The sequence below is a fragment of the Acomys russatus genome, chromosome 10 (assembly GCF_903995435.1).
Source record: "Acomys russatus chromosome 10, mAcoRus1.1, whole genome shotgun sequence".
Taxonomy (NCBI): domain Eukaryota; kingdom Metazoa; phylum Chordata; class Mammalia; order Rodentia; family Muridae; genus Acomys; species Acomys russatus.
This window is the reverse complement of record NC_067146.1, coordinates 34,667,231-34,691,473: the sequence shown is the minus strand read 5'-3', so window position 1 is coordinate 34,691,473 and position 24,243 is coordinate 34,667,231. Positions and strand designations below refer to the sequence as shown.

Sequence of the window (24,243 nt, the reverse complement as noted above, 5' to 3'; positions counted from 1 at the left end):
CATGTTCTCGTTGCTATCAAAAACCACTAAAGCACTCTATAAAATACAATGAAAAAAAAAAAAAAAAAAGCCTGCAGGAGTTAAAACATTATTTAAATGGAACACAATTTATAAATTCATAAGAAGCACTTATTAAAAATCCTGTTGAATGACCCTGCTCCTAGAGACTAATAGATTTCTACAACATGAGGCAATCAAATATATTTATGAAGAAAATTTTACCACACATTAGGCTTCATTAATATTTATTTTAAAGATCATTTTATTGTAACAAATATAAAGTCATTGATGTTTTATAAATTTTCAAAAATGCTTTAAGTACAAAAAAAAATCCATTAGTAAATGAAAGTTGTGTTGTAGCATTTGGTCTGTACTGAATGCAGTCAGCATGCACAACTGAGGGCAGGAAAGCTCATGCATTACTGGGAGAGAAAGGAAGTGAGACACAAGTGTTGCGTTGCTGATTATAAACTCATTGCTTCAGTCAGTTTTCTTTCTTCAGGGATACCATTTACCTATAACGGAGACGACAATATGAGTGTGAGTTATGTGAAATATGGCACATCTAGAATTTGAGCACAAGAAATTATTACAAGAAGAAAGCTTCTTTTTTTTTTTTTAATGTATACAACGTTTATATTATTACTAAAATTTCTAGTTTATGTACAGATGGTGGCTTTTATCTCCACACACATATATTTTGTATATGAGTCTTATTTGGCTCCTTATCACCTTTTTTTTTTTTTTTTGCATTCTTCTTTCTTCTTCCTGGTCCTCTTCATACCACCCATCTCCTTCCTTAGCCCAGACAGACCAACTTCTGCTTTCATGTTGTATACAGCACATGTACACACACATATATAAAAATCTAGACTTCGAGGGGAGTTTCTCTATCATCTTAACTTAAAATAATTACGCTGCATTATTTTTCTGTGTCTGGGTTTAAAAGAAGGAAGAAAGAGATTAATTCTAAATTAGCACCTCTTTGTGCTGAACCAGGATATAGTGTTTTATTTTCTCCAAAGGTATAGCTTGAAAATTTCTCCCACAATAAACAAACAGAATGAGGCTGACTTTGGGGTGTACGGCTGTACCCTTTAATTGTGGCTTTAAAAAAAAAAAATAGCATGTTTGTTGGAAGGGCAGAGAGAATGAGAGAGCCTGAAAGGACATCAGGCCTACTGTCTTGGACCTGGTCCAGAAGGTAGAGCAATTGTGTGCCCTTAACTGCACTATTATCCCAGCCAGTGCTCCAGCCCAGCAATGCAGCATCACCAGCTAGTTCACTTGCTAAACTTTTGATAGGAATTAAAAAAAAAAAAAAAAACTAACTGCATGAAACAAGCTGCAGATCTACTTTTGGCTGATCAAGTCCATATAGGCAGCTAGGAATAAGATGGCTTGCTCTCCAAGAGATGACCCAAGTGCCTCAATCACTCTCATAAAGAAAAGCCCTTTGCTGTTTCACAGTAATCATACACAAATGAGTCCCTTCACACCATGCTAGGATGAGCAAGGTGAGAGAACAGAACAGCTAAACTGTACTCATGAAAATACACGCTCGGTCCCAAATCCATGCGTTTGCAGATGGAACAGAACTGGAAGCCGAGAAAAACAACATTTTAATGTAAATGAACAGAATGAGAACAAAGCGTAACTGTCCTCTAGTCCCCCCTCCCCCAAGGGGCCTAGCACCACTTAATTTTAAATGTATGAGAGGCAGAAACAACATAGTTACACAAAATGCTATGGTGGTCTCTCTCCCTTCAGCACTTGGATGCATTGTAGGCTCACTGAGGAAACAAGAGCAACAAAACCTCCAAGAGGAGACAGTACCCTCTAATCAATAACATGAGTCAAAGCGCAGAAAAACATAAGACAACAAGAGGGTAGTAGGAGAATCCTAACCAGAAAGATGAAATCAACCAAAGGGACTGCTCCCCAAAACCTTTTTAAAAAAATAATTAAAAAAAATGAGGACGAGCAGCCAAAAGACCTCCAAAGGGGAAAGCCTTTTTATCATGTGTACTCAGCTTTGAGTGTGCCTTCAATCAGGGGAGGCCCCCCAGTACTGAGTACAGCACCCCAACACAGCCAACAAGTACCCCCACCTGTTGATACTATCCAGAATAGCACTTGTTCAAGATGTCCACTCCTAGTGGGCAAATAGTTAAAAAATCTAGATTTTTACAAGTCTCAAAAAATATTTACAATTTTCCTAGAAATTATGTGACCTCTACTCATTGTATGCCTCTTGAATCAGAAAACAGACATCTCTGGACAGATAGACCACCATGGTTGGGAGGAAGGCACTGCATCATTTTTTGTTATAGTCATATTCCTTTAATTTTTTCCCTCTTTAAAAAGCTAGGCATGTAATTAGAGATAAGAATTTGACAATTTTCCTCTTTCAGTGACGGATATTTATAACTAAGTTTGTTTCTTCATCAATCTCCTGAATGTTTACAGAATAGCACCACCCATCAATATATTGAACGGTCTGCTTGAATCACATTAGCATTTAATTAAAACAAGCAATCAAAACCTAGGAACAACTCTGATAAACATCATCTTATAATTAAAATCAGATGAAAAACTTTATTATACTTGCCTCAAATCTTTGAAAAGTTGTCAAACGAAAATCTCCTTAAATTCCCGCAAGCAATAATAAAGAAGATAATTCTGAATGAAAACATCCAATACATTTCTACACTTGGCCGACATTTTTTGGAGACTCACTTAATGGCTTAACTACCACAAAGCCACTATTCATACTTAGAATTCCACACTCAACATACATTTTTAGAACTTCTCTTTTCCAAAAGAGGAACAAAAGCATTACTGGTTGCCTGGCAATTAGAACTAGGGATCAACCACTAATTGGTAGACAATCACAAGTAAGTTAGGAATGAATGAAATAATTAGCTGCGGAAGATTTTTAGGGACACTTGAAAGAAACAAACTTAAAGAAAGCAAGTCTTGGAGAACAGAACAGCCCAGGGAGAATTGTCCACCATCTTGTTGTCACTGGTCATATTCTAACGGCCTTTTAAAGCCGCTTTCAAGCCAGGCCAACTATTTCTCATTGATCGCTCCAAGGCTCAGTGAGTGATCAGTCACAATGGTTTCCCTTTGTGAGAGTCAGTTTCAACCTGCTCGCTTACTGAGACAAATCCTGGACCCATCCAAGCTCAAAACTCTTTTATACCAAGGGGAAGAATAGGGAGCTCCCCTGTAGAAAGGGAGGTGAATTCAGTCTTCCTTAATTAGACGGGACCTCCATGGATGCTACTGATTTACCATCATTTGCCCTTTGTCATTCTGATGCCAATTTATGCAATAGTCTAAGCCGTTATTCTGAGGTTCTAAGTCTAGCTAAGGAGCGATACAACTGTTTCGCCTTCCTCGATGATGATAACAGTGTCATCAATTATGGAGCACTATGATTATCTTTTAATATATTAGCTTCAGCCATAAACATCAAATTGGCATTTGAGTGCTCACCTGTAGTCTGCTGTTGAGGAATCTGAGTCTGATGTGGCAGGTTCCTAAAAATGATGAACATGATTGAGTATAGCTGTGTTTGCACACTGGTAACTAGAACAAGTCACATTTGATGGAAACCTGCTCGGAGAGAGAGCACCCCGATGATGTCCCCAGCTCCTGCTCCGTGCTCTGGAGGGCACGAGGAAACTCAAGTGACAATCCGTAACAACGTCCATGAAATTCTCACCACACACCATACTAAACTCCCACACAGCTCTAAGACATAGGCACTACTATTATTTCCCATTTTGTTACAAGAAGAAATAGCCTTGGAGTTTGAAGATGATGCAACAAACATTGGACAAAAATATAAACGCAGTGATTCCAGCAACTGAATTAACGACCTGTACTGTTTCAAACTAGGTCTAGGTCAGAGAACAAGTATGTATTTATGCACGCATATATGTGAATACATATGTAACACATGCTCATCATCATACCATCATTACTTGCAGTAGTAACAGCTTTTGAGGTACATCGTCACTTTTCTTCACTATCCCAAACCTTTGTTATCTTCATGCCAAGAAAGGCCATTTCCCCTACTGGACTAGCCAGAATTTGGGAGTCAGCCTTGACCTTTTCCTCTCTTTCCATTCCCAGAGTCTGTCGCTGCGGTCTTGGGACGTTTCTTGGTCTTAGTTAAATCTGCTCCCTTTCTTCTACACCTTCATTTCTCCTCTGGAGCCTCTGACAGATCTATGTGTTTCTTTGTTCAGATTCATCCTCCCTTACCATCCACTATGGTCACTGAGGTCTCCCAGGACACAAATCTGTAACACACACCTCAATATCTCTTTATATCTATCAACAAACTATCATTGGTCCCCTGCACAATCAATCAGTCAATCAATCAATCAATCAATCTGCCCTGACATGATAACCCCATCTTTTAAAACAAAACCTGTTTTGTGGGGCAGGGGGACAACTGGATAAGCCTTCTATCGTCTTTGAGAATTCAATTCTAAATTTCTTACAGCAGATATCTACTATTTACAAAAAGTGTGTCTGTGTGTGTTTGTGTTCCTGCATGTGCAAAATGGCACATGTGTGGCCAGAAGTCCACCTGCATCTGCCAGTTTCTCCTTCCACCGTGTGGGTCATAAGATTGGACTCAGGTCATTTATGCTTGGCAACAGGTACTGACTCATCTCACTATTACTCTCAGGAGTAGAAGACTCCATATGAATCTATCAATGTTGAAATATTATTTTAATTAAAAAATAACACCGTAGGAACCACCTCTTTGAGGTCTGGGAGATGGTTCAGTGGATTAATCACTTGCTGGACAAGTCTAAGTATGAGAATTTAGGTTCCCCTCACCCACATAAACGCCAGTCGGTGTCAGCCTGCTCTAACTCCAACTCTAGGAAGGCAGAGACTAGGGGCTCCCCTTGGAAAGGGGCAGTAACTAGTCTAGAGACCAGCTGGCTCTGGTTTCGACTGAGACTCTGCCTCAGTGAACAAGGTAGAGAGTTCTCAAGGAAGATTCCTTGCATCAGCCTTGAGCCTTTACATGTACAATACATTCTTCATGGACCCACATACGTGACTATGCATATAAATGAAGCACACATAGATATGTGCAGAAAATAAAAATAAACAAGACCTCTCCTACATGTTTTCACTCTCTAAGCACCCCCAATTAGGGGATAATTAGGCCATTTACTGTGCATGCCTGACATGTAGTCAGAGATGTGCTGACTGCCACTGTATTTCTCGGCATATGGTGTTTTTTGCCCCAAATTACATTATTAGTAAGAACCACCTTATTTTGTTAATGACTCTAAGAGGAAAAGACATACACTAATTTTTGAGTAACATATACAAAAGTGAGATACTTACAAAGATTCAGGTAATATGTACATATTTATTAACATATAGGTATAGAAATTCTATATTGAATTAAGACATTGTTATTAGTTTATAAAAATACACAATTTAGGTTGTAGGTGGAATAAAGCATAGAGCCAGCCTAGTCTATGCACTAAGAAGTGTCCCAAGTTTTTTGTTTCTCTTTAACAGTGCAATTCTTTTCAGCTGAAATCACACTTAGAACTCTGATGTAACAAAACTGAACACAGGAGCTGAGACTCCTGCCTCCTTTGTTTTCTTTGCCTCACACGAAGCCCTAAAATGGGTCTAGAAACCCTCCAAGACACGCGGAGCTTGAAAGCCACTGATCTGAATCATTCCAGCAAGGAGGAATCTTGTGTTGTAAATGAAGGCACTGGGGAGATGGCTGCGTGGGCCAAGTGCTTGCCATGAAAGCAGGAGGGCCAGCCTTGAGATCCTCAGGACCTACACAGTATGCCGGCCGAGTGTGTCAGTCTGCCTGGAATTCAGGGCCTGGAGGCAGAGGATGGAAACCAGGAATGTGTGAAGCAAATTGGGCCACCATGGTCTGCCGCCCGTTCCACACTAGTCACCAGATTCCAAGGAACACAGGGTCTCAAACTAAGGTAGAGAGCAATTTTAAAAAGATGTCTCAAGGCAGCCTTGAGCCTAAACACACTTGTGCACACACACACACCAACCTACCCACACACAATAAAGAACCAAAATACAAAATGATCGAAGTGGAAAGCAGCACCCGCTGGCTGAATACTCTTTTTGTTCATCTGTTTGTTTGACGCAGATCAGGTTGGCCCTCAACTCACAGACATTCTGCCTCAGCCGAGTGCTAGGGCTGAACAGGTACGCCTAGCCTAAACCCTTCTAAGTGTCTTTGGATGAATTTTTTTTAAAAATCAAGTCTCAGCTGGGTGTGCTGGTGCACGCCTTTTATCCCAGCACTTGGGAGGTAGAGGCAGGCAGATCTCCATGAGTTTGAGGCCAGTCTGGTCTGCAAAGCGAGTCCACGGCAGCCAGGGCAATTACAAAGAGAAATCCTGTCTCATTAAAAAATTTAAAAATAAATTAAGTCCCACTTAAAATTCATTGTTAAGGAAATAACAAAATCCATTCTCACTCAAGTTAAGGAAGTTATTTAATAATTTACCTCGATGGTAAATCCTTTTTGCAATTAAGTATTAGCTATACTTATGTTTACGTGGTTTAGGGAATATATTTTTTTTTTGGTTTGGCTTGTTCTTTCAGACGTTCACAGAATGAATTTATATTGGTTTTGGTCACAAAAGTAAAAGGATTGATTAAAAAACCATAAAGAGATGAGTTGTGCATTTAACAGTGGAAAAGCCCAGACCTTTATTACACAAATCCAGATGCAATTACGTGTGCCCTTGGGTTGAGGGTGGGGATGAACTTCCTTTCAGCTCCTCAGGCACAGCCGACACCGGTCTATTCTATATTCTAGCTGCTCTAACACTTTCCCCACATCCTGCACTGCACTTCCTCATTCTCCACTAGCTCCAGGCACACGTACACCTGGCCTAATAACCAGGCAAACCAATTCACGTAGACAAAACCCACAAGGAAAGAGGGGGAAAAGGCAGAATTTACGTGTCCTGACGCAGGCAGTGCTTAGTCAAAAATACCAATTTTTTTTTTTAACAAGCTGTAGATGAAGGATGCCCCAAACTCAAAGTCAGTGTTTGGATAAGGCCTCTGGAACCCCACTTCCTTGTTGGGCCCCACAACCCAATTGTTGATGGCATATTGTTTTAAAATGCAGCTGTCAAAGGCAATCCATGCCTGTCACTTCCTGAAACTTTTCTTCAGCTACATTGCCAAATTTTTACAATCACAATGATCTTGAATGGGTGATGAAAAACTGTTGGTTGAAGAACATACACACTTGTAAGAAATCTGGAAAAAGTGCAGGAGAAAGCCGTTTGGATACTTGAGTTAGTCTGGGGATTTAGAACAACCAACACTGCACCCGGCTAAGTCAGGATCCCCCAAACCTGCAAATGAAACTTTAGATGAGTTATACAAAAAAGGCTCACATGGACAAACAGGCTAAATAACAACAAAAAAGTTGAGCTATCCCTCTAAGCGGGTGGGAGTTGGGTAGGTTTCTGATTGCTCTCTGGGTCTACAGAAACTTATTTTCATCAGGAGGTGGTTATAAGTTATTATTGGCCTTATACAGAAAGAAAACTAGGCTGGACTCAGGGATGTCTTCATCTCCTTTATCTTTAATCTGTAGGTAAGGAGATAGGAACTGAAAAGAAAGAAAGTAGGATATAGAAATATAGAGGGAGGATAGAATAAAAGGTAGATGATTGAATCTACTCCTTAACTCAAGGCCTTAATGTTACTCACAAAGAAGGCTATCTCTAAGTCCATTGGTCTAGGATTTTGCATATTGATGCAAATCCTGGTCATGTCAAATACTAGTCTAATATAGCACAAGAATATATATCCTAAGTCTAACAGATAGATATGCTTCTATAGATATATAAGGTAAAAATAGTTAAATAAGGTCTTCAAAAGCCTCAGAGACCCACAGAGTATAGCATTTAAAGATGTTTTTATTATTCTAAAGATTCTTTGACAATAAGACAAGTTAACTACTGACAACATCCAGCCAAGTTCAAAGAAGATGATGAGCATCAGAGAACCTCCTTATGGAGTTGGCTTCCAATGTGGCAAACCAGCCACTAGGCAAAATGTCCTCATTTCTGCCACAGACAGAATTTTCCTAAAAATGGGTAAGCTTAGATGCAGGCAGAGTCAATGGCTGAATTCTGCTAAGACAGGGTAAGGAAAGTCCTCAACAGTTCCTGCCTTGTGAATAAATCTGACAGAGATATTGGGCTAGAAGGCCAAAGATGAGACTTCAATGTTATAGAGAGTGTTGGGTGACTGTTCAGGCAGTAAACTGTCTCAGTCATTTTTTTTTTCCATTTTGGAAGCTGCCAACCTGCACTACCAGTTCACTCAGGCATTTAAGCTTTTCCTTCTCAAGTCTCTGAGGGAGCATGAAGACCAGATCGTTTAGTTTTACAATCAAGTTTAGATGGTTAGGGGAGAAGGTCTTTTTAGATCAAGATAAAGGATTTAAGGTAACAGAGATGAGATATAATAGATATTGAACTTTATTCAGAAATTTAGACCCAACAAGACAGGAAGATGTTTACTTCAAATTTGACAATACAAAGAGCCAAATCCCAATGAATGTAACATTTATATAACTCATGATTATCTCATGGTTCTCCTTTCTGTATGTAGTTTGTTTTATTCATGTGTAATATAATAAATGTATATGTTTTTTTAAAAAGTTGACCTACTGTGAGAGTACATATCTGTATGAACATGTGGGAAGCTGATGTCATATGTGCCACCTAGAACAGGGAGGTGCTCATAAAAGTACTGCTGCAGACATAGTGATTAATATGCCTAAAACTCACAGTACTGGGACTGTGATAAAGAGAAAGCAGTGGGAGATGTAGAAACACGTCCATCCTCAGAGAAAACAGGCCACTAAAGCAATTGGATGGGCCATGGGGCTGACTTCAAATACAATTCCTGTACTCCTTCAAAGAAAGGACTTTTATGAAGTTATAAAACTATTTAGAATAATTAAGTTGTTAATGAAGTTATGGAAGATAATACATATCATAATATGTAAACTGCAGTATTATATAGGAAGCTAAGAAAAACTAATTCTCTGAATTATTAGCATTAATTATTCCCCAATTTTATTGCAATTAAATTACCTGCATCTGAATAAAAAATTGTCCAAATTAGTCATTGCACAAGCTTCATTCTTTAAGAAAGCAAAGGTAATAATTTGCAAATTAGTAAATAAGTGATTTGGGGGAGTATACAATTATTTGTTATTTGTACAACTGTTTCAAGGTAATTTACATTGTTGGCTACCCTGTAGAGTAATCCTATGAGTAAGGTGGATGATTATCAGCCAATTATGTTGGACTTGCTTGAAGACACAAAAAACAAAATGATTTGCATAAAGACACAGAGTCTACACCATAGTTTAAAGGGGAGGCATAGCTTCAGTGTGTGGCATGTCTTTAAAAATAATATGAAGACTTTAGCAACACGGCAGTAGTTAAGTTATTTGGGAAATTTGTCAATTACTTCAGCAAAGCTAATATTGCCAAAACCTTCATCTTTCCGCTTTAAAATGATGGCATGGATTTACAACTCTTTTTGATGAGAAAGTAGGACATTGGGAGAGGACAGTGAGGGAGCGTCACACAGAGCCTGGAAATACTGTTATGGTTTTAAATGTGAAAACCTTAATTTTAATTAAAATCAATACTATATTCTTTATGATATGTAAAGGAGGAAGACTCCTCCATCTGATTATTACTATTATTATTATCATTATCATCATTATTATTTATTATTATTATTGGTTTTCCACCTTTGCTTGTATAAGGCCAGAAGCAAACCCATCCTAGCTTTAGCCATAAGGTAGATGGGCTCTATTAGGCAGTAGAGACCTATAGAACCCAGATCCACCAAGCAACAAGAGCCCATCACTCTTAGTCTATATTTACAAAAATAAAATAAATAAAATAAATGACTGTAGTACCCTTGGAAGCTTACAGACCATAGGGAAGGCATCATCGTGGTCTACTAAAATAGTTTGTTTCAACTGACAGTTACTTTCCTTAAAATTCATTTTTTATATGTGGAATTTTACCTTGTATTTGGTTTTCATAATTACTGACGAGAAGACAAATGGAAAATGCCCAAATAAAAGCTAAAATTAGTTTACTACTTTAAATTATAAGACTTAATTGCACCCTTAGAGTTGTTGACTTGCAAAAAGATGTAAGCGCAGGTTACCTCCTGTTTGAGGGGCACTCAATTATCCTGGATTAGATGGTATGTTTAGTACAATGAATAAGGACAATTTCTTGCACATCAGCTAAAAAGTGTTACAGGACAGATTCTGGGGCATTTTCCCATGTTCTCCATTACATAGGGTCCTCCAGGAAGGTGCTTCTACCTAGAAAAAGTCAGCGGCTATGGAGCTCGTTACAAACAGAATAAGGAAGTAGACCCTGCCCCCTGGAAGGTAATATGGCTCCTAAACACTTCAAAATACATCAATGTTTTTCTAGAAAATTCAAAATTTGGGATCCTCCAGTCAACGCCTGCTTCTCGGGGCATAAAACTATATTTTGACTATATGTTCTAAGGTATTTTTATCCTTTATTTGTGAGTGTTTCAACATTTAACATTTTCCCTCTTATTTGGCCAGGGTTTTCAAGTCAGTAACAATCACTCACGTCCTCACAGCATTTCCTTCCAGCTGTTGAGGAACTTGATGGAAAGTCCAAATGTTTAGCTGTATATATTCACAAACAGCTCAAACTTTATAGAAAAATCCACAGGGATGCCTACTCCATGATTCTACGTGTGCCCCGTGGGGGACTTAGAAACAACAGCAACGGTCTTTTCATGCTCTAGGTGGAGGAGTGTATTTACCATTTAACTCTTACTGCAGCCCGCTGGAAAGGCCTGGGAGGCTTTGCCATTCTCAGTCTTAACCCTACATATTCTCTAAGCTTCTATGTGAGGATTCACAGCCATGGTTCTGCTCGCATGACATGCACTTCCAGCTGCCTCGGAATCCCTGACTCAGGGCTGAGCTCTGCACCGTAAAAGCCCCACAGAGATTCTGAGCACCACGGTTTGGACACGATGTTGGACTGTCTTTCACCTTAAGGATGTAAAAATCCTATGACTCAGAACTTAACCTTGTCACTATAAAAAGGATAACTTCTAGAGCTTTGGTTAAGCCTCTGATTTAAAAACATCACCAAACTGTCCAAGACTCTTCGGGTCAAGGCAATTTACATTTAAGAATTACTTTAAAATGTGATTTCCAGAAATGAAGTGTATTAAGGGGGCTGCTGATGAGGGGTATCAATAGAAATGTAGTCGTTGAGAGACACAGACAATGAAGAAAGGAAGCAGTGATCCTGACTGGGTAGCCGGAGGGGGACCGCTTCTGCCAGGGTAATCAGACACTGGCAGATCTAAGACACTGCCGACAGCAGAGGACACTAAGGAAACATAGTGACTACTGTGCCCTTGATAAAATGTTGGGAGAAAAAAAGGACATGACTGGAAAACTAGTAAAATCTGAAAAAAAAAAATGTCTGCAGCCTAGGTAATGGCAAAGCACCATTGTTAAGAACGTCACTGTGGCCATATATGTACAGGGTAGCATAGGGTGTTAATGAGAGAAACTGACTGAAAGTAACTGCAGACTCTCCATCATCTTTGCAACTTCCCTGTACCTCCAAGATCGATCCAAACTCATAGAGCACAAATAAATCATGAACAAAGATCAAGTTAAATTGATATTCCATCTCTACACTATGTGAAAATTTTAGCACAAGTTCATATTCTCTCTGCAACTTGAAAAGTAGAAGGAATCGTGATCTAAATGCCCCTCTTTTCTGAGCATGTGACATGTCTCCCAATCCTGTCCAGCCCGCTGCTTTCCTTGCTCTTCAAATGTTCTTGTGCCTGTAAGCTGGTTCAGGAATGCCTTTGAGGCCAATGGCCACACACTATCTATCCAAAGTAGATACCAGAATTGGTAAATACCCTAATCTCCATGCTGACCTCATTTATCTTTGTCTATTGTTGGTATCTTAAATTTATCACATACAAGTGAGCGTGCTTATTCTTCTGTCTTGCTTTTTTTTTTTTTTTTTTTAAACTGGATAATTTATGGTGTTTAGTCTGGAGCCTGGTCAAGTATTGTGCCAAAAGAAGAAAATATTTCTATGTAAGAGATAATAGTGGCAGCCCTTGGTTACACAGCTGTTGTGAGCTTTCCATACCTCTCAAGTGGACTGACTTGTTTAAAGGAACAAACTGATTTTTATACAGCCCTGAAGCAAAGCTCTGAATGTCCCCACGTCTTACTTAGAAGTTCATGGAGGTGTTTAGCCATGTCACTTTGGCTGAATATTGCTGCTATCAAATCTGAGGAATAAACATGAAATCCTGTTGCTGACCAAACTCTTTATGATTGACAGGTTTAGTACCCACCTATGTGTGAGAGACGGCAATGCTAGTCCTTTCACAATAGGCTAATAAGCAAACACAAAGCTGCGTTATCCAGGCAAACACCTGGCTACAAAGACCATATGTCTGTTCATATAAAGATCTCATGTTCACCTTGAAACTTCTGTTCCATCCAAATGACCAAAATATTTATGGACCTACTTGATGCTAAAATAAAACTTAAAAAAAAAAAAAAAAAAACAATGATTTTTTTCAGTTAAAGTGTAAAAGTTGAATTTTTGTAATAAAAATGTGTTGATGAATCTGACACAATAAATTCCCTATTATCGGGCATAGTTAGAAAATGAGGTTAATCACATATTCTGGCTTATAGGGAGTTACCATAGAGACCACGCACATATTATCCATTTCCAAGAATAAAAGAAAGATAATATACACTCAACACCGAAACGACATCGAATGTAATTTAATTTTCCTCTGATGAGTCAGGCGTACTTGATGATCCCACAGTGCCTCAGAACAATCACTGTGAACATCATCAATTATCTATGGACCCTATTTATATAGAAGTGCTAGTTAATGGAGCTTTTCCATTAGCAGAAGTAGAAATAATACAAAGGTTTTTCTGGACTTCAAAACACATATATGTTGCAATTGTTGCAAGCCCAGTGTAATAGCCTATTGTATTTGCAAAGAGCTGATCAGCATAATGGGATCTTGATGGGGTCTGCAAAGGTCTGACAAATGCAGACACAGAAACTAGGCAGAAAATTGTGTTTTGTTTATGTATCAGTAACAACAGTGTAAAATCCTGAACACAGAAAATCCTATTTTTTACAAAGATGTTTTTTTATTCTCAACATACATGTCCAAAAAGAGTGTCTTTAAAAGCGGTAGCAGCCTTTCCCACTCACATGGACATCACGAGCACTAGCCTCCCTGCACCTACACACATCCCAGGCCCTCAGCGCACCACAGTAAGTAGCTGCTTCCCTATTCTAAAGTTTTTTTGCATGGTGGCTAGGAACAGTCCCAGACCGTATTCTCTCAGCCAGCCTCACCCTTCCCTCCAAATTCCAGAGGTATCAGAGGATGCAGGTGTTTGTCACAGAGGCCCATGACCTGAGTTACACCCCCCAGGACCCACATGGTGGGAAGAAAGCAGCAATTCCTGTAAGCCGTCCCTGGCCCCTGCGTGAGCACTATGGCATGCAGCCCTCCCCAGGATAGTAAGTGATAACAACTAAAGCAAACAAAACCTGGTTTCCAAGAACACTTATTAACTCCATGTTGGGACGACTATGGATACCTCTTTGGCACTCTACACAATGTAAGAAACGGGGCTTAAGTATCAAGTATGGTTCTGAGAATGAATAAGATCATCTTCAGTTTTCATCTGAAAACCTGGATAGATGGGTAAGCTGTGTCTTATTAAAGTATTGTCTAAACTATCAGTGCCTAATCCTAGTAAATGGGATCCCAGATTAGCCTATCACAATGGGCCACTAACCTGTTCAGACAGAAGGTAAAAGTACATGCTTTCTTTATATTAAAACTAAATGTTGTGAAACATACATGTGCAGATCGTAAGTATAATAATTTTATTTCCGAAATCCTGAATTCAAATCACACATAGCCTTGGCCTTTATAACCTAAGTAGAAGATGTTAGACACTTAAGAAAATACAACTGTGTTACATTTTCAAAGTGTCTGTGGAAAGCGCATGGAGGCTGAGTGCTCACACTGTTCTCCGAGATGACCGTTTGATCTTATTTAGCATATACATTTACATAATGATAAATAAGCAATGAAAATTAGTTCTCAGATAAAGCGCGTGCTCTCTTTCCCTCTCCCCTGCCCATCTCTCTCTCTCTCTCTCTCTCTCTCTCTCTCTCTCTCTCTCTCTCTCGTGTGTGTGTGTGTGTGTGTGTGTGTGTGTGTGTGTGTGTGTGTGTGAAAGAGTAAGGGACAGGAGGACTGAGAGATTTTTTTTCTGCATATCCATCCCATTTACTTTTAAAATTGGAAGGTACATAAAAATACAATTGTGGCTTCTAGTTCTTGGTGTAACTCAATTTAACCCATTCTAATATAAGGTTAAAAACAGAAAATGAAAAAGAAAGGGCTACATTCCAAAGGAAGGAATGACAGTTTTACCTACCACCACTCATATAGCCAAATCTAGCTTCTAAGCACAAATCCTTCATTATCCCTACCCACACCCATTCTTTTAAGTCCCCTTCCTGGATTCCTGACCCTTGTTTCTGAAGCATGAGAAATTAGCTATAATTCCATGGATGTTCATCTGCACATGGTAGCACATGCCTGTGTTTCCAGCATGTAGGAAGCTGGAACAAAACCAGGAGGTCATAGCTAACCTGGGCTACATGAAACCCTGCCATAAAAGTACAAAACCAAACAAAAAAATAATTGTATGTTCAGAGCCCAGCATTGCTTGTTTTACATACAAGTAGATGAGAGAGAGAGACACAGAGAGAGAGAGAGACAGAGAAATTTAAAGTATTTTATAGTTTAGATTATTTGGGTTTGTGGTAGTTTAAAAAAAAAGTAACTAACCAAACCGATCATCTCTTAAAAATGATGGGACTATCATGCTTGAGTCTCTGCCCACCTTTTCACAATGAGCTCATCTGGGGGCACACCTTTGAATTATTATCAGTGTCAATTTCTCACATATATTAATGTTGATGCATTTTTATTACTGAAGAAAAATCTTGAGATGATTTTATTACATTTATGTCAAGCCAAGTCGTGATATTTTGATTTGATTATTGTTCTCTAATAATAAATGAACAAAATCAATAATAAATGCTGTGGTTTGGGCAGGTATTAGTAAAACACTCATGCATGTTGCCTCCACGTGGATACTTACTGCTGGGTCTGCATCAGAGGCATGTTGGTGCTGTCGTAGTTGTCTGTGTGCAGGGGAGGCATGATCTCCCCAGTCACAGGATGAAACACGGGGAGTGTAGACAGAGGCCATGCAATCTCCCTGTTTTTGGACATGTCTCGAAGCTCCTTGGTAGATTTCTGAATAGAGCTATGATGGACAAGTTGAATACTACACAAAAGAAAAATATAAAACAACATATTTAAAATGAGGTACTAGTCCTAAAGAGTCACCAGTTTGAAATTTTCACTTTTTTTTTTTCTTTAAAAATAAGACATTACTGCTTTTGGGGATGTTCTATAAACTAGCTCAGAAAAACATACATCTGACACAGCTTTATGTAAGTCTCAAGTTAAACTCAGCTAGGAAGCGCTATGTTAATATTACAGCTCAAGTCACAACTAGTTACCTATTTATTTTCTATGATTAAGATAAGACTACAAAAGCTTTTATATGATTGCTTCATGTGGGGGCATTTATAAATACTCACGGGAATTTCATTTTATGGAAGGTTATTACTGCAGATTCAGGAAAACGTGTATGAAAGGCCTTGTCATCTGTCATCTGGTTTATAGAAATGCAGATTGGGAAATCACATAATATAAATGGCATGTTAATATTCTGAATCTGAAATAATTGAGGTTTAATTTTTATCTGGGTTACCTTAGGTTTTGAGCCCTTTTTATTTTTATTGTCTACCCATCTATTTAGAAAGCAGCTTTCAAGTTTATGAAGTCAACTATGAATGACGGTGAATGAAAAGAAAGCATGAGACACATGTGCGAAGCATGACGGGCAACTGAGAAGTGACAAGAACTATGGTAAAGAAAATAACAGGAAAGAAGACACTTACTCTGGGGTTTGCATGTTTCTCTTTTCCCTAGAAACAAAACAAAATTTATGAATTAAATAATAGCATTGATATTTGGAACATTAAGACTGTATGTTCATGGACCTTGTATGATGTGGAAATGCCGATGTCGTGACTCAGATGCAACTAGGCAGCATTTGCCACCAGGTTCATATATTACGTGGAAGAGCAGACATACAGCGATGGCATACTGATGAGAGACACACAGAAAAATGGGGAAAAAAATGGAGATTAAGAATCAAGCTCTTGATTGAAATAAACTCTATGACATAATGAAATCAGGCTACATGAAGAAGGGAGAATGTGTCACTTGCTGCTTTATGAGTTTTTGAGCCTCTGCTTTGTTGCCCTGACTTCCAAGTAATCTCGGGAGATTATCTTAATTGACATCGATGTCCTGAAAGTACTAACTATTCATGAAGGGAAGACTCATTACTCAAATGATACCTTATTTTCATTAATTTACTCCTGGGTTATTTTTTTTAATATATTTTAAATATTTAGATTGTGTCACCCTGTTTGACAGCAGAATGACTTCAAGAAGAATTCTGACCATCACTTTTCATCACACTGACTAAGACAATTTATTTATTTAAATGCAATTACCATGTCAATAGACTCCTGTCTCTGCTCACACAAGATGGCTTGCATAACCACAGTGTCTAGCCTCAATTATTCTTGGGACTGTTTTTCCATCATGAATTTATATCTAGCCTTAATCATTTCTGAATAAAGTAATTTTGGCCCCTAATTTGGTTTGCTAGACTCACAACTACTTTAATTCATTTTAAAGGAATAAAGCACTGCTGTTTGATTTGAACAGAATTTCAATTCATTTACAGTGTGTTTTATGAACTAGATGCAACTTTGCTTTTAATGGAATCGTCTATGTCATTGCCTTAACAGGCCTGCCAATTCTTTATTAGTGTTTGAAAGTACTCACACTCCTTCCCGTCGGCAGCACATGATATAAGCGAGTATTAGGAAAAGCACTAGAGCTACTGCCGAGGGCACAGCCAGGGTAACGAGGAAGTCCGTGTAATAGTCTCTGCTTTTCAAAGAATCCGAAGGGGGCTTATACTCCCCACCATCGGGCAAAATCCCCTCACCACGGACCACTTCCTGATAGGTGGACACTTGCTTTGTTTTATCAACCTGATATAAAAGAAGACAATTATGCATCAAATTAAGAGCTACAAACATTGCGAGATTGTAAGTTCTAGACACATCAACACAGTCTTTGACAAATTACCCTCAAAGGCCGATTAGTTTTCCAGTTATTTAATGACCCTGATTTGTTATTCTCTATTGAACCCAGGGAATGTTCGAATGAAAGTAATGAAGACTTTATCTTGGCCTGTTTCCTCTCCCTTCTTGGTACATAAACACACGCACACATGCCCGCATGTACCCAGGATATGTGTGTGCATGTATTTGCTCGTTTCTTACAAAGCAGAAGTCTCGTGCAGATGTTAATAGCCTGGCTGGTAACCAGTACACAGGCGTGCTTTGCAAGGTTAGTGGAGTAGAAAAAGGAAAATACAGAAAGAAAAGACAATTTCCAATGTACTACTTAATCTTTCTTCTGTTTGCCTGACATTAATTTTAGAAAACAGAGCAGAAGACAGACTCTATCTGATGGTGTGACACTACTGCATTTCATTCCAGGGTCACAGTGTGCATGCCCAATGCACCTCATCACCCGACTGCCTTCATGGTACTATTTTAATTCTACTACGTTTCATTTGACGATTTTGTTTGTTTGCTTGGTTTTTGTTTTGTTGTTGGTGGGTTTTTTTTTTGTTGTTGTTGTTGGTTTTTTTGAGACATGGTTTCTCTCTGTAGTTTTGGCTGTCCTGGACTCACTCTGTAGACCAGGCTGGCCTCGAACTCACAACGATCTGCCTGCCTCTGCCTCTAAGTGCTGGGATTAAAGGTGTGTGTGACCACACCCGGCTTTTGGTTTTTTTTTTTTTTTTTTTTTTCCGAGACAGGGTTTCTCTGTGTAGCCTTGGCCATCCTGGACTCACTTTGTAGATTAGGCGGGCCTCGAACTCACAGCGATCCGCCTGCCTCTGCCTCCGGAGTACTGGGATTAAAGGCATGCGCCACCACGCCCGGCTCTTTGGTTTGGTTTTTTAAAGATTGGGTTTCTCTCCACTTCCTCGCCAGCATGTAGTGTCGCTTGAATTTTTGATCTTAGCCGTTGTGATGGGTGTAAGATGGAATCTCAGAATTGTTTTGATTTGTATTTCCCTGATGACTAAGGAGGCTGAGCATTTCTTTAAGTGTTTCTCAGCCATTTGATATTCCTCTGTTGAGAATTCTCTGTTTAGTTCCAAGCCCCATTTCTTAATTGGGCCCAGGGGTCCCGCTCAAACTATGGCACCAGCCAAGGACAATACAGGCAGTTAACTTCAAACCCCTACCCAGATCTAGCCAATGGACAGGACATTCTCCACAGTTGAGTGGAGAGTCGAGTATGACTTTCACATATACTCTGGTGCCTCATATTTGACCACGTCCCCTGAATGGGGAGACCTGGTGGCACTCAGAGGAAGGACAGCAGGTTGCCAAGAAGAGACTTGATACCCTATGAGAATATACAGGGGGAGGTAATCCCCCTCAGGAACAGTCATAGGGGAGGGGAATAATGGGAAAATGGGAGGGAGGGAAGAATGGGAAGATACAAGGGATGGGATAACCATTGAGATGTAAACAAGAATAAATTAATAAAATAAAATAAAATAAAATAAAATAAAATAAAATAAAATAAAGACTGGGTTTCTCTGTCTAAAAGCCCTAGCTGCCCTGAACTTTGTACTCTAGGCTGGCCTTGAACTCACATTGATCTGCCTGTCTCTGCCTCTCTGAGCACTGGTATTAAAGGTGTGCGTCAACATGCCCTGCTCTTATCTGGTGACGTTTTCTTTTTTTAATGTTGGGAGGATTATTTTTGGCATTATTCAGCATCCTCTGATGAAAACCTACTTGTACACTATACTATGTTAACCAAGTCTTTTGTATCTGCACAGGAACCAGTGTTCTATCTTCTTCCAAAGACTAGCTAAATAACTCAATTTCCAGGGGTTTTCATCTGTAGAATTAAGAAACTGTCTATCTAATACAACCTTACTTTTTAAATTTTAAGTCCTAATTTTTCCTAATTTTATTAAGTTTGTTATATAACTTTTATTTATCATTATCTTTATTTTTAGGTAGAATGCAGCCTTGGCTGGCCTGGAACTCCTTACATAGACCAGGCCTCAGACTCGAGTGCTGAAATTACAGGCATGCACCACACCCAGCTCAGTGGCTCTTCTAGTTAAGCCTCCTTAAATATCAAAAAAAAAAAAAAAAACCATAATAATAATAAAAAATATCCTGTATAACAAATGGTGTGGCATAGATAAATACCTGTAAAATTAAAATGAAAATCCCCAAACTTTTCAGTTCTAAAAGCTTTGCCATCAAAACTTTCAAAACTGGAACAATTTTGAACGTTTGGAAGTTAAGACACTGTTGCTAAACGTAAATTCACATAACAGCATAGCCACGAACAGAATGCTGCTGGCAGGGCCTGCCGTCTCCTGGCTGGTGGGAGGAAGGCATGCAAGTCATGATCCCAGCTGCTCCTTCACAGCCTTAAGTGCCTAGCACCAGGACTGAAACACTGAGCTCCATAGTGTTAATATGTACCCACGATTATACATAAAACACAGGAAAAATAATTTCATGTGATTTAAGAAGGCAAAGAAAGGGTATGATTTTTCTAAGATACAAAAGAAAGGAGAAAAAGCATACAAGGCAGAAAGCCACAGGGCGCTGTAAGCATTGTAACGTGAGTAATGCGTTCTCCGGCCAGCACCGGGCCTGGAAAGCTGCCTGCAGTTGCCTGCCTAAGACATGAAGTGACAGTTGTGGGTATGTGTAAGGAACTTTGTTCAGACGTCAGTTTTAAACTTAGCTCTCAATCACTCACTATCAATCATTAAAAAGTCGACAGAAGGTAAATCTAAAGGTCATTACAGAATTAAAGGTCATAAAATAATTAAAGATTCTAACTAAGATCAAGACCTTGTATAGGAAGACAGAGAGGGCATACACTATATATAAACAGAAATATTATACATCTCTTATGCGTATATGAAATTACTTAGGTTTTTTAGCATTCAAATTCAAAACGTGTTTGCAATCATCAGGAATAAGTTAAACCAATAAAAACAATTTTAAGATGGTTTAAAAGACTTATAGTGCTGATACATTTATTTTTAAGGTTGTGGGCAAAATCCTCTGCCTTAGAGATGACGCACGTCTTTTGAGCTCCGTCACTTAAGTACGCAGAGGGCTGGATCACCGCAGAACACAGTTTTATCTGCCCTATCTTATTGTACGCTCTTCTTCCCTTCCGAAGTGAAATGGCGGCAGCCCGTGTAAGGAGACCTTTCGCGCCCACCACACTGGCTCCCTAGTGTCCGCTGAGTCAACAGCCTCAGGATGTCCAAGAGCTTCCTTTGGACCACCCGCCAAGCTAATCCAGCCTCCGCATCTCATCAAGTGTAGAGCACAAAGGTGGCGAGACTCTTACTTAAATGGATGTACCATCATCTAATTTACCAAATCCTTAATCAAGGAAGTCCACAGAGCTGACAAAGAAAACCTAGGATTTATTTCCAACAGCAAAAGCAAAAGCAAGGTTTAAAAAAAGAAAAACAAAAAACCAAAAACAACTCACCAGTGAAATTTTGCACCAGTCAATGTAAAACTGAGTTCGAAACTTTTTATCACATGTAATCACAGGCTCCATTTCTTGACTGCATCTTAACTGATTCTGTGGATTTTCAACTTCTCGTAAACAGGAAGAAAATGCAACATCGGCACCAACCATGACATAAACTCTGCAAAAATGTGAAACTCTCAAGTTATCTTTAGGAAAATTGAAAACACTGAAAAAAAAAAAAAAAAAAAAAAAGAAAAAGAAAGAAAAGAAAACAGTTTGCCCCTGAAAGCAGGACTTATCCATTTGAATTGAGGGATTAACTAGAATCATCTCTGAGAGAGGAGCCTAGGCTTTCAAAGCAGTGATTCATGTAGGGGCTCCTGTTGTCTGTTCCCTCAGTCAAGCAAGACTTACTAAGTGCTCAGATGTGCGGGCACTCTTTCCATCCCACGCGAAGGTCCGGAAGTTACACTTCATCCTGTTTTATTCTATTTATTAACATTCTATTGCACTTAAACCAGATAGGTGCTATATACCCTGGTTATTGTATTTCGTAGACTACTTATATTAAGATTCTCCTATGGATAAATTTGTTAATTAAATAACCCTATCACTAAAAGAATGGTTGTAAGTAGTGGCTCTTCATTTGATTTGCTCATAATGCAATTACGACATTACACCCTGCAGGAGCCAAGCTCTCTCTGTCGACTTCATTATTCACCTGGTCATGTCTGTCTGTCAGTGTTTCAAGCACATAGGCCCCTCTGTGCTTGGTTTCCTCTCGGACCCCTCACTCTTTACCTAAAGAAGTTATCATAAGACAAAACTGTTGTCTGTTCAGCACAAATGAAGCAAAACATGTTTTCTTGAAGGGCGCCCTTCTCATGATGAGAAAGGAATGCTACTGACTTGAGAAATGAGGTTTCACAACACAGGGGACAGGGACCGCTGAGCTAGGAGCAGTCTCAGAGACTCCGGGGAAGATGGCAATCTTATCTACTTTCCAAAGAAAAAGAAAACAAAATAATTACCTAAATAACTATAATTTCTTTTCTTAAAAGATAAGAATTAGGTTATCTATAAATTGTGCAGCTGTCCTTTAGAAATACTTTAAACACTGGTGCTGAGACTCACAAAAGATCAAGAAAACGTAAAAGCCTAAAAAGAAAAATCTGAGTAAACAAATTTGAAAGAGGCACAATGAAGGTTTGCAAACGTACTCAAAGCTACAACATAAAGACAGTGTGTACTGCGTGGAGGAATGTTAGACATACAAATCAATGAAAAGTCCAGAAATCAACTCTAATATTTAGTAAGTGGATTATTGTCACAAGAAAGTCTGATGGAAGATGAAAAGCATTTACAATGGATGGTCTTAGAACAATTAGGTGTCCACATAGATATGAAAAAAATTTAAATACCGCCACCACCTGCCATTATCCTAAGCCAAAAACCAAAAACTGAACAAACACAGTTGAGTGGAGAGTGGAGTCTGACTTTCACATGAACTCTGGTACCCCATATTTGACCACGTCCCCTGGATGGGGAGACCTGGTGGCACTCAGAGGAAGGATAGCAGGCTACCAAGAAGAGACTTGATGCCCTATGAGCATATACAGGGGGAGGAAGTCCCCCTCAGTCACAGACATAGGGGAGGGGAGTAAGGGGAAAATGGGAGGGAGGGAGGAATGGGAGGATACAAGGAATGGGATAACAATTGAGATGTAATATGAATAAATAAAATATATTTAAAAAAAAAAAAAAAAAAGAGCAGCTCTTAAACCTGAAAGACAAATAAGGCCTTGAAGGGACCAGATGCTCCAGGTCTCGGGACAGACCAACAGCTAAGTGCACATAATTACGGCCACCTGGAGAAGAGGGTGATAAGGCACAGCCTGCGAGGGGCCTGCATGATGGTAGATTGGGAAACCGGAGCTGCAGTTAAGGCATTGCTGGAGGGCCAGTGTGGACAGAGGTGAATCATTAGCCCCACTGCACCTGGTCCTGGAGGGCTCCTCACTTAATGTGCCTTCTCACCTGGCTCAGCTTCTCTGGGAAACCCTACGTGTTCATGTTGTTGGCAGGAAGGAGAGAAATAAACAATTCTTTTCTTTAAAAGGCCTGCTTTCAGGAGAAACTAAGCTGAGCCTCAACTGCTGGGATTAAGGTACGCAGAGCAGATCGAGAGAGGGGAGCTCTCAATCCACTGCCTCAGCCAACTGTCTGTTAAAGAGAAAACTACAGATGGTGTTCTCAGCTCCAGCACAGAGGCTCAGGTAAAACAGATGCACTCACAAAGCCCCGATCCCACATTTGAACTACACTATTACTTAATTTACAGCAGTTCCTTTTACTCACTATCAGTCCAATTGCCAAGAAAAAAAAAAAAAAAAAAAAATAGGGCAAACATCACACCGTGAAAAAAATGAACCGTATCTGAACCCAACTCTGCAACACTGGTCTGCGTGATGTGAGTTAAAAAACAAAACAAAAATCAAAAACTTAAATAATAATTTAAAAATATTTTGAAATAAACAGAAAGAATACTTTAAGTTTTCAAACTTTTGGGGCAACAGCTAAGGTAGTTCTTAGAGGAAAACTTATAGCGCTGAATGCATATATTAAAAAATAGAAAGATTTCGAATCAATCACAAATTTCTACTTTAGGAAACAAAAACAAAGCAAGTCAGCAAATTAAACCCAAGGTATATGAATAAAAAGCAACAATGAAAATCAGAAAAATAGAGCCGGGCTTGGGGGTGCAGCCTGTAATCCCAGCATTCCAGACGCAGAGACTGGTAGATCTCTGTAAATTTGAGGCCAGCCTGGTCTACAAAGTGAGTCCATGATGGCCACACAGACAGACAGAGAGACGGAGAAACAGAGAGACAGAGAGAGAAAAGACTCAAACTATCAAGCACAGTAGTGAAACAGAACAGCAAAGACAGAAGACTGAAAGTATCCCACCTCAAGGCGTATGACAAAGTTACGGCAATCAAAACACTGTGTGAGCAGCGAGAGGAGAGAAGCCAGTGGAGGCACGTGGACGGCCGAGGAACAGGCCCATACAGTCCAGTTGGCTGATGTTACCCGGGAACAAATACACTAGCTTAAATTGATCTTTTCAACAAAGGATGCCAGAACAACTGAGTGCATACATTTTTAAAAAGCTACAACTGAGTCTTCGTATGTACCTTGTATCCTTCACAAGTGTGGCCTCAAAATGAGTCACAAATAAGTACAAACGCAAGACTACACAGTCCCAAGAAAGTA

The 24,243-nt window shown here is 39.3% G+C and overlaps 1 protein-coding gene across 5 annotated transcripts in view; it reads right to left on the bottom strand.

The window, feature by feature from the left end:
- Window positions 1–216: 216 nt before the first annotated feature.
- The window catches only part of Sgce (sarcoglycan epsilon), a 73,225-nt gene continuing 49,198 nt past the window's right edge, over window positions 217–24,243 (bottom strand). The window contains exons 7-13 of one of the 5 annotated variants that reach the window (XM_051151975.1): window positions 20,986–21,148; window positions 17,194–17,405; window positions 16,233–16,259; window positions 15,362–15,550; window positions 3,505–3,548; window positions 2,612–2,646; window positions 217–515 (exon numbers count right to left, since the gene is read on the bottom strand). In XM_051151975.1, the coding sequence (XP_051007932.1) occupies window positions 465–515; window positions 2,612–2,646; window positions 3,505–3,548; window positions 15,362–15,550; window positions 16,233–16,259; window positions 17,194–17,405; window positions 20,986–21,148 (721 nt within the window). In that variant the 3' untranslated portion in view covers window positions 217–464. The remainder of the gene's footprint in view (window positions 516–2,611; window positions 2,647–3,504; window positions 3,549–15,361; window positions 15,551–16,232; window positions 16,260–17,193; window positions 17,406–20,985; window positions 21,149–24,243) is intronic. The other 4 variants (XM_051151978.1, XM_051151976.1, XM_051151977.1 and 1 more) reach the window with 4 other exon arrangements.